Below are 10,982 nucleotides of genomic sequence, written 5' to 3'. Positions count from 1 at the left end.
CTTTAATTGGATCTCATGGCTCATAAAACCGTTGTAATTTCTCTTTTAACACCTAGAGCTAGAGCTAGAGCTAGAGAGCGTTTCTAAATATATGCGGAGTACAATTTTTTACCGTTAAAAAAATTAAAAAAAAAACACATAATACAAGGATTTTACGTGAGAAAGATTTAGTCATAAGCACAAAACACCCTATATCAGAATTTCTTTTTTTGCGCTGTTTCTTCGTTAGCTTCACGATCCTAACAATTTATTCTTCTACCATACTAGGAGTATCATTCTACAATTTTTATCTTTAATTTCTTCACATGTAAGTAATTAACAATTAATTAATCTATATAATCATTTAATAGCATGTGAAACTATGTGCTGTTAGCTCTTAATCATGAGGATAAGTAGAAAATTAGAAATATATCAATTTACAATCATCTTTATCCCGTAAACAACAAGACCCACAATCGAAGAAACACAGATTGTTTTCACGCGAACAGATTTCATTCTGCATAATGTGTGACCATCTGTTCAACAGATGATATAAGATCAATAGATAGGAACAGTACAGTGTTAAAGTCCGTACGTACGCTTAGTTATCAATGTCGTATAAGAAACTTCCAGCAGAAGAATAAACACAAGAATTAATCTATTAAACCGGTGGCACCTCTATATTCAGGAGATATGCTTCCTTTCATTCTTGTTTAGATTGAAAGGTTGCGAATGTTGTCCCTTAACTGGTTACAGTCATCAATCATTTGTTGGTTTTGTATACAATGTCATCATCATCGTCATCCACATCGTATGCTGGATTACACAAGCACCTGAATAGCCTACCAATTCCCTGTACGTCATATTCACCAAATAACTAATCATATTTGACACACTAATTATAGTTTAAGAAAGCTCCGAATTTTGTATGCCTGCCCATTTTACCACCTTCAATCTTTTTTATCACAAGGGTTTCTCTACTCAGGTAAATACCTGAGTTATAAAGTTAAAAGATAAAAAGACGAAAATACCCCCTCTTGTGTCTCGCACATGGGATGACTTAACGGAAGACATAGATGACCGTCAGACGGAGGGACGATACACGCAAAAAGTGTAAATTCAAAGGATTACCAACGCTAAAAAAAATTTAGAGACTAGAAATGCAAATAAGTGAGTTAAGAATAAACCTGTGTGAGTAAAGGGGCTCGAAAGTTGAGTGATCTTGGTAAATATTCATCATCATCACTACTATCAGCGCTGCTTGTATCATCACCATCATCATGAATATCAGAAGATAGTTTCTTCTTTGATGTTCCAACATTTTGTGATTGTTTTTCTCTCTAGAAACAATACACATCAAATCAGGTTCTAATAGGGAATACATAACGCAAACAGAGCGTTTACACGACATAAAAATCCCACCTGAAATATCTTCCCTAAAAGTTTTAACGCCATCGCACGAGCCTTCAGTTCTTCTTTCCTCACATTATTTTCATGCAACACCTACAATCAAATAACCAACCTAAAAACAATCAAACCTTTAAAATTTTCGTAGGTAAATATAAATTGAGACTAAAAAGGCTCAATAATAGCTCACCGTTTGACAAACATGTAAAAGGGTAACTTCGATATCAACTACATTCAACTTCCATAGTGAGCTCATGAGTGTATCCTTGCTGGATCGTAAATGTGATTCAACATCATTTGTGGGGCCACTTCCGTCCATTTTAAAAACTCTGCGCGCGTCTTCTTGAAGTTGCAGCAATTGAAAAGCACCTGGAATCATTTCTCACCAAAATAAGACATATAACACACAAAATTGTGACTATTTGACAATAATTACTAAAAAAATTTAATTTCCTAATAAAGTGTTACCTCTTGCTGCAGTAATCTGTGACTTCCAGAAATGTCCTTTGTTTCGTACCCACTCAGCCATAAATGGTACCCCAAGGTATATCGCTTTCTTTCCTAGTTCTTGTGCAGCCTGTCTTTCATATATGTATCCGATTGTGTGCAATATATTTGCTCCAAAAGCTGTTAATAATCATCAAAGTTTACATTGGTTCAAAAATAGACAAACAGAAAAATGTTTATGGGTCAATCTACCAGACCCATTCCCGGCATCAAATTACGACCCATTTTGACACATCTATAGTGAATGAATGATGTACCTGCTTGTGTAAGTCGTTCTGCTTCGGACTCAGCCCGACGTAAAAAAGCTTCTTTATCACCTCGAACATATTGGTGAATAAAACCTTTTAATGACCTAGCCAATTTTTCTTCCCTTTCCCTCTGAATAGTCTATAGATATAGATATAGATAATTATACATAAATTTAGAACAGATAAAAATAATATAAAAATAATATACATAATTTAAAGGTACGTTGTAGATCTTTCCTAAATTCATAACAGATATTCAAAAACATGCCTTTAACTTTTCATGCAATATTTCAGGGTTTTCATTTTCACCGACTAACTCAGAGGAAGCCATTGTTGCGACGGCTAGGTGCCCTATGTAATCTTCGAATAGCTCACTTCCAAACAGAAGAGCAAAAACAGCAGTCGAATCAAGCATGGTGTCCCTGTAAAATGGTTATACACATTAGAACATGTAATACACAAATAATGCATTAAGTATGCATTTAATCAAATATGTTAGCAATCATAGTTTTATCCATTCCTTCGGCAAATTTTAACATGTTTGCCCTAATTGGGCCGTTTCCTTTTTATCTATTTTTTTTTTTTTTCCAATCATTCCACCAAGATAAAAATTAACCGTGATTGCAATTCCCACCGCAATGATATTTTTAATATCCTCTTAATGTGTATGCCACAAATACGAATCAGTACTTTTCTTTTACAACAACAACAACACCCAATCTCATGCATTGCATGCGAGGTATGGAGAGGTGATGTGTACACAATCATACCTCTATCCTAGAATATAAGTGGAGTCGTTTCTCCACCCACGTTTTGAGAAATAATTCTCCACCCGCGGGAAGAAAAAGTCCTCCATCTCTCTACTCCGAGGGTAGAGAGATTGCTTCCAAAAGTTCCCCTATCTTACTTTCTTTTGTTACATGAATTTAACTTAATTTCGGAACCAATAAAATTGAAAGCGGTGATAATAAAGCTTACTTAGATATGGAGCCCTTCCCATTCCGATCATATGCATCTCGTTTCATAGGATCACTCAGAACCTGATAAGCTTCACCAAGTACCTGCTTATAAACAACATATCTCTGAGTCATCCCAAACATTGCTCATCAAATTGTACTATTATTGATCTAACTAAACATTCTTTAACTTCAATTTTAAATTATTTTCATTATAATACAAAGAAATTGAATTAGCTGTTAGTACTATTTAGCATGATGAAGATTTATTAGGTTTGATGAAAATAATCATGTACGATAAATATTTCATTTGAAGCCATTAAGAAGTTAACACGTATAACACCAAACCACTTGCCTGAAATCTCTCAGCAGCTTGAGGATCATTAGGATTTTTATCAGGATGAACTTGTCGTGCCTGTTTAATAATAAGAAACCTAATATTTAGACGCAGAATTTTGGATTTCTATTATTTATAAACATTCGATATTTATCTAAGAAGAAACATAAGATCAAGCTTAGATTAGAACAAGCGCACATTGATCACAAAACTTCAGATCCAAATGTGCCAAAATCCATAGATTTTTGCAAATAATAACAAAATTAAAGAATCATTATCGCTGATTTCTAAACAATCACACCAACACAACGAAAAACTAATACTACGTAATAAGCAGACAAACAACAGTTCATGAGAATATTTGAAAGAAAATAAAAAAAAAAATAAGGACCTTCAAATAGTAAGCTTTTCGAATATCGTCATCAGAGACGATTGGACTAACACCAAGAATATCATAATACTCAGTTTCTTTCACCATTACAATAAACTTCGATTCCTGATCACCCTGAACACTGATCCCTAAATTCAAGGATATTAAGATTCACTGAAAAGAATGTGCAAAAAGTTGAGACTTGAGAATTCAGACAGACAGAGAGAACATGAGTGAATCAATCTCCAGCTATGAACAAAGAATAAAGAATGATGAAAAAGGTAAAAGTTGTATTTTTTTGCAATTTCTGAAAGCTTTTTCGCGGGAGAGAAAACAGTATTTTAACGGTTTGTATGTGGTGCTAATGATTTCAACTACTTTTTGAAATGCCCATAACATGCTTTTATAAAGGGGCCCTGCTTTTATGGGTTGTGTTTGGTTGTAAGGTTTCGATTTGAGCCCACTTCTTGGTCCAGAAAACCATTCACCCAACACTAACACCCCACATAAAATAGACCATTCAAGATAATGCTCCGTGGGTTTGACCCAAGTCATATTTGGTGGCTAAAAGGTATATGAATTGGTTTGTATTCAAAGTTAAGTTCTTAGAACGACAATCACACCTCCACTAATTGGAAATAGTCCTTAACAGGACTCGACCTCAGAGCCTCCTGATTGATTAGTACTCGATACCACTGGACCAAATGTCTTTTGGTGGTTTGTATTCAGTTACTCCACCATTCAATTTATATATTTTGGTGACTTTCTATTGATTTGTATCCATTTTAAGTCTTTTTTGATTTGTTAAACAATCAAATATCAAATATATTCATTATGAGAAAATCAAAATCAGTTTTAGAAAATCTCATTAACTATAATTTCACAAATAAAGTCTCATTTCTATCCCCCTTTCAAGTCTTTTCTAATTAGTTAAATAATAATAATAAAATAGACACTGAAAATAAATTAACTCAAAATAATAACTTGGACGCTTATAATGGATGGGCACCATAGGGAATATCTTCTGAGATGATTGTCTATTGGCTTAGTTATAGACTTATAGTAGTGTATTTTTTGGGTAGCTGAAAAATATTTAAGAAAGCCCAAATCAGGGGATATTCGCCAAAATGTACTTTTTTAAAAAAATTTCATTCAAAATACACTTTTTTTTTAAAAAAATTGTCTTTTTACACCATTAGGTCGACCAACAATATGGTCGACCACCCCTTTACTTGGTCGACCACCTCATTTTACAAGGTGGTCGACCAAACTTCAATAAGAGCATGGTCGACTACCATGTAAACATGGTCGACTACCACCTCAATTGGCTATGGTCGACCACAAAGCAAACAAACAATGCGGGCGACCAACTCATTGGTCGACTTCCCTGTATTCGGGTTTCACACATCCCGAAATCTGCAGACTTGCACGGATTTTGCAGATTTCGGAATGCGTGAAATTTGAATACAGGGAAGTCGACCAATGAGTTGGTCGCCCGCGTTGTTTTTTTGCTTTGTGGTCGACCATAGCCAATTGAGGTGGTAGTCGACCATGTTTACATGGTAGTCGACCATGTTTACATGGTAGTCGACCATGCTCTTATTGAAGTTTGGTTGACCACCTTGAAAAATGAGGTGGTCGATCAAGTAAAGGGGTGGTCGACCATATTGTTGGTCGACCTAATGGTGTAAAAACACAATATTTTTTTTTTAAAAAAAAATGTATTTTGAATAAAAAAATTTTAAAAAAGTCTATTTTGGTCAATTACCTCCAAATCAGTCCATGACATATCAGCCCAAGTATAAAAATGTTAAACTTAACCTATTGTTAAGATAAATGAGAAGCCCATCACAGTACTGGTGTAAAATACATAACGGATTATATTATTTTCGTGATTTCAATCTTTTAATCAATAAATACATTCTCAATAATTTTAGATCATAAAGATTGAGACAACGATATGTCCAACCATGAGACCACATAAGGTTATCAAACTTGGACTTGAGGATGAGATTGAGTTTGGCGTAGCTCGACATCCTTGTTCACCTTGAACACGGGCTCAAACTGACCCATATAACCTCCTAGTTGAGTTGACAATCCCATTTTATCAATGGGTTCACCATGATGTAACTTGCAAACAAGGTAAAGCATGGTTTGAGCCACGTAGCCAACCAAAAACAAGTTCATGAGCAAAAACAGGCACACTATTCCAACGATAATGGTTAGAAACGTGAAGTCCCACACGAACCCATAGAACAAGATCAATATGCCTCCAAAAATGCAATATAACACAAAAAAACACGAACCATGATAACCACCTTTTCCCTTTAATAAGATCATTGCTCTTCATCATCTCTTTAAGTCCATACGAGCTTTCCAAAACCGTAACCACGCTAACTGCCAAAAGGCTGTTATATAAATAAACCCAATGACATAAACAGGTAAAAACACCTAAAACACGGTCGAACCAAACGTGGTGTCTGACATAGTGGTGTCCCATATGACGACCACTACTCCATACACCACGTTGTAAATAAAGAAACCAAAATAAGTCCACAAGAAAGTCAAAGCAAGTCTTTTCCAGACATTAGGCAAGATTTTCAAAACTTTCTTGAATGTGACATCACCGTCAGTGTACACCGTGGCGATAGCATAAACTATAGTTGCGGTGGATACGAGAGAAAAGAAGAATAGTAAGGTCAAATAGACGAATTTAAATATCCAATAACCAATCCATTGAGATGAAACACGGACATGAAAATAACGGGTCTCATTCTCTTCATGACGCTCTGTTGGTGCATAATCTCAAGTTCTATTTTGTAATGAGTTCTATTCGTATTGTATTTTCTATTTCAGTCGTGTAAGGACTACGTCATTAATACATTGTGTTTGGATTGTTTAATATAATGACGTGAAATGGTTCGAGCAGTTTGGTTGGCTGCTCAGACCATCGACCGATGGTAGAGACCATCGGTCGAGGGACTATCACCATCGGCCGTAGGTCAGAGACCACCGGTCGATGGTCACTGTGATTATATATAAATACGGGTTTTGGGTTTTATTGTTAGGTTACACACCCAATACCCTTTAGCCGTCGTAATTCTCTGTGATTACAGTCCCAGACCAAACCCCAACCGAATACAAACATCTAGGCGTCGATTATATCAACATATTGTTGGTTAGATTGATCCCGAAAGTGAAACTCGTATTCGATTCACCCTAGTTATTGTTTTCCGCCTTTAACCTAGGTTTTACTTTTGATCTAAGATCCAAATAACGTCTACAAAGTGGTATCAGAGCCGTGGCTTCCTGATCAAAACGTGTTTGAGTCGAATCAAGTGTTTTTGTTTTAGGGTTTTTGGTCTAAACGGGTTTTTGAGTAAAAGTTGAGTTTTTTTACGTTTAATTCTTGTGTTTTTGTGTTTATTATTGTTACTGGGTGTTTTTCTGAAGTTTCTACCGGTTTTGTTTAAGTCTAGAACGTCAAAATCGATCAAAATTGAAGTTTTTATCGAAAATCCTAGCTTTTTCTGCCCAGAATTCGTAAGAACTACCCTCGGCCGATCGTCTCTGACCATCGACCGTTCGTCCCGACCCTCGACCGTTCGTCATACACAATCGACCGATCATCTCTTATTGAACCGGAGGACAGTTTTTCATAACATAGAATCATTTGTCTTTACCATCGTCCGTTCGTCTCTTGACCATCGACCGATCGTCACCTACCATCGGCCGATTGTATCTTCCATCGACCGACGGTCATAATTCTAAGATTTAGTTACAAAGTCTACACCATCGGCCGTTAGTCATCGACCTCCGACCGATCGTCACAGACCTCCGACCGATCGTTACAGACCTCCGACCGATTGTCTTGTCCTTCGGCAGATCCTCTTTTGAGACAGAATCTTATAATTATATTTAATTAATCTTAATCAATCTTAATCAGTTAAAATGTCTGACACAAACGAACAAGTGATGAATGAATACAGTGCATTAGTTATTGCACCTGGACTACAAAAGATATTACTGAATGAAAGTGAATCTGGTTCTTCGAATAAAGTACCTAGACTTGACAACCTTAAGAACTTCTTGGACTGGAAAGTTAGGTTTGTTATTTACTTAAACGGTGTCGACTCTAGACTTTGGGAATGTATTGAGAATCCGTATGTATGGCCATGTGGAGCAGATGGTGAACTCAAAGAAACTTTACAGTTTAGTCCTACAGAGCGTGAGGAGTACAATCTTGAGTGTAGATGTTATGCTCAGCTAACCCAAGCTTTGTCAAAAGAAATCTTTCAGCAATTTAAGAACCGAAACAAAACCTCGTATACTATCTGGTTAGCTCTTCAATCTGCAACAGAAGGTACTGCTACTTATCGTGCGACTAAGGGTAAGGTTTTGAAGGATGAATGGAGGGTGTTTGCAGCTCTTCCATCAGAATCTCTAGGACAGACTTTGGAAAGATATCGATTATTGGTTGCAGAGATGGCAGATTATGGGATTGAGGTGCCTGATGAAAAGGCAGTAAGGGTGTTGAAAGATGGACTTCCAGAAAAGTGGGATCATGAGATAGAAAAAGTTCAGAACAGGTACAGTTCTTCAGGTCGTCCGTTGACACTAACAGCGTTTACTTCGAAGTTGATGGAGAAAGACATTCAGGATGAAGCAAAGAGAAAGAGACTTGGTTCTGTAGCTGCTGCTGCATCAACTTTAGCTTCATCTTCTGGTACTCATGCTCCACTACAGACAGCATACATATCAGCCAATGCTTCATAAATGTCTGCACCATCGTCTCAGTTCGGCTATTTTAATGCTAAATTACAAGCTCAAAATTCTACAATTAAGATGATTGAAGATTCTCAGATTCAAAAGACTCAGACTCAGACTCCTGTGTTTTAAAGTGAGAATATCAAGAAGAGATCTCGCGAATCTATTCAGGAAGATATGGCATTGGCAGCTATTGTTGTTAACTCATACAACGATATGATTGGTGGACAAGTGCTTAATAGTCATCTTGAACATGAAGACTATGATCAGATTGATGAGGACGAGCTTGAGAGAATGGATATACTCTACTGTATGGGTAGCATTGTGAGACGTGCTAGAAAGTACTTGAAGAGAATAGGACAAAGATCGTTGAGTTTAAATCGAGATTCGAAGTTTGGTTTTGATATGTCAAAGGTTAGGTGCTACAATTGTGATGAATATGGTCACTTTAAGAAAGCTTGCACGAGACCACCCAAGCCTGATTTTCATGATCCTTTTCACCAGACAACCATCTCAGTTACACCATAACATGTAATTGTAGAGAAAGAATCTTCGGGTTCTGTTCAATCCAAGGCTTTGACTACAACGTATGCGGATGAAGTATGTGACTGGTCCATCTTGGTAGATACACAAAAAGTTAACGTTGTGTTTGTAGGTAAAAGCGAAGCAGAAATTGAAGAGGAAAGAATTGTTCGGAAAAATGCAGGTTGTACGGGTAAGGATAATCCGAATTGCACATACTATGTGTGCAAATGTGATGCTAGGTTGAAGAGAGCAGAAGAGCTTATGAAATTTTGCTTCAGGAAGAGTATTAAAGATAGGTTGTATGATAAGTTTCGCAAAGCTAAGGACTTATCAGATCTTGAGTTTACTACTGACTCGTCTGATGAAGAAAAAAGGATGAGTTGTCATGTTGGTACTTGGTTCAGAAAAGAGCTGGAACATTTGCTCAACTGTGATCTTAAAAGTGGTGATGAGAAGATTGTTACGGTTCAGAGTCCAGCTTGTTCAGATCAAGGTGAAGGTAAAGGAGGTTATGAGGCTGATTACTCGGATAGTACGAGCTCAGAGTCAGAATCAAAATCAGATGCAGATTATCAGTTTGGAAGAAATGACTATGCATTCATGGCCAACACGTCCGGTAATGATAAGGTATGTATTGACTCAGTTTCTAATTGTTCTAAATGCATTGGTTATGAACAGGAAATTGATAGGCTTGAATGTGTTATCGCTAAGCTTAATGAGATATCTGTTACATGTGAGACTTGTCCTAAACTTAGAATTGACCTTAAGAATCTAAGTTTGGAGAATCAGACTAATAAAAAGAACTATGATGATGCACTTTTCTACCTTAATAAACAGAAAGACTATGTTGATGTGATTAAGTCTTTAGAAAATCAGGTAGGTCACTTAAAATCAACTGTTATAGATGATGGAAAAGTGATTACAATGTATTTGGGACAAATAGAGACTCTTAAGGCAGAAAGGGATTCATTTAAGTTGAAATACAAGTCTGAGAAAGCTAGGATTGATAATTGGCAGAGGATGTCTTATGTGAAACAGACTTTAAATCCTCCCAAACAGCAGGGTTTAGGTTACAACCAGGTTGCCCCACCACTTTTAGGTGAGTATATTAACAAACCGGTTGAGAAAAGTAAGGGTCCAGTTGTAGAACAAGAATATGGTAAGCCTAAAGAAACACCTGTTGAGAGTTCTGGTAAGGTAGTTGAGTCAGAGAAACCTTTAGATGTTGTCTATGAAACAGAGTCAGATACTGATATCGACATTGAGAAAGACAGCAAACCTTTTAAGCTTGTCACTAAACCGGTTACCATTCTAAAAAATCCTGCTAATGCTAGTAAGATGACTGAAAGTCAAAAGGCTCAGTCTAAGAGCACTGTGACTCCCAAACAGAATAAGAAGAAGAACACTCAGGGAGTGTCACCTAAGTTTGTCAGTAAAGGAAGGATAGACGAATCAGGTCCTAAGGTAGAACAACCACCAACATGTGCGAGTTCCAATTCTGGTAATGTGTCCAAGTATGTTCTGCCTGGTCGTTGACAGATTGTTAAGCAACAAGTCTCGTCACCCCCTACGACTAGACAACATACCGAACCACCTAGGAGACAGTTTTCACAACTTAGACGCAAATTGTTTAACTCTCATGATGTTGATAATGTTAACTGCTTCAATTGTGGGAGGTTAGGACACAGGGCTATGAATTGTAGACCCATTCGACAGACACCCAGAAGGAAGGTTGATCTTAGTCCAAATCGTTTCTTTAATAGGAGATCACCTTCAACAGTGTTTAATTCTTCTTCTGTGAAAACAAATGATAAAAAGGTTTTTTAAACTAATGATTACTATAGAAAACCATTACCGAATAACACAGTTTGGAAACCTAAATCAGA

The 10,982-nt window shown here is 36.7% G+C and overlaps 1 protein-coding gene across 1 annotated transcript; it reads right to left on the bottom strand.

The window, feature by feature from the left end:
• Positions 1-742: 742 nt before the first annotated feature.
• Positions 743-3,912, bottom strand: LOC139858319 (chaperone protein dnaJ 10-like). The gene is made up of 10 exons (XM_071847175.1): positions 3,826-3,912; positions 3,453-3,512; positions 3,120-3,202; positions 2,410-2,563; positions 2,151-2,280; positions 1,855-2,013; positions 1,577-1,755; positions 1,402-1,482; positions 1,167-1,319; positions 743-832 (listed from the first exon to the last, which is right to left on the bottom strand). Exons 1-10 carry the CDS (start codon positions 3,910-3,912, stop codon positions 743-745), a joined length of 1,176 nt encoding a protein of 391 aa, XP_071703276.1.
• Positions 3,913-10,982: the final 7,070 nt, after the last annotated feature.

Source organism: Rutidosis leptorrhynchoides, chromosome 7 (genome assembly GCF_046630445.1).
Source record: "Rutidosis leptorrhynchoides isolate AG116_Rl617_1_P2 chromosome 7, CSIRO_AGI_Rlap_v1, whole genome shotgun sequence".
In the NCBI taxonomy this organism is placed as follows: Eukaryota; Viridiplantae; Streptophyta; class Magnoliopsida; order Asterales; family Asteraceae; genus Rutidosis; species Rutidosis leptorrhynchoides.
This window is presented reverse-complemented; position numbering and strand designations above follow the sequence as displayed.

Coding starts and splice junctions, on each gene's coding strand:
- LOC139858319 (XM_071847175.1), bottom strand. CDS start 3,912: ATGGTGAAAGAAACTGAGTATTATGATATTCTTGGTGTTAGTCCAATC. Junction 1,483..1,576: donor TTTTACATGTTTGTCAAACG/GTGAGCTATTAT, acceptor ATTTGATTGTAG/GTGTTGCATGAAAATAATGT. Junction 1,320..1,401: donor TTTTAGGGAAGATATTTCAG/GTGGGATTTTTA, acceptor TATTGTTTCTAG/AGAGAAAAACAATCACAAAA.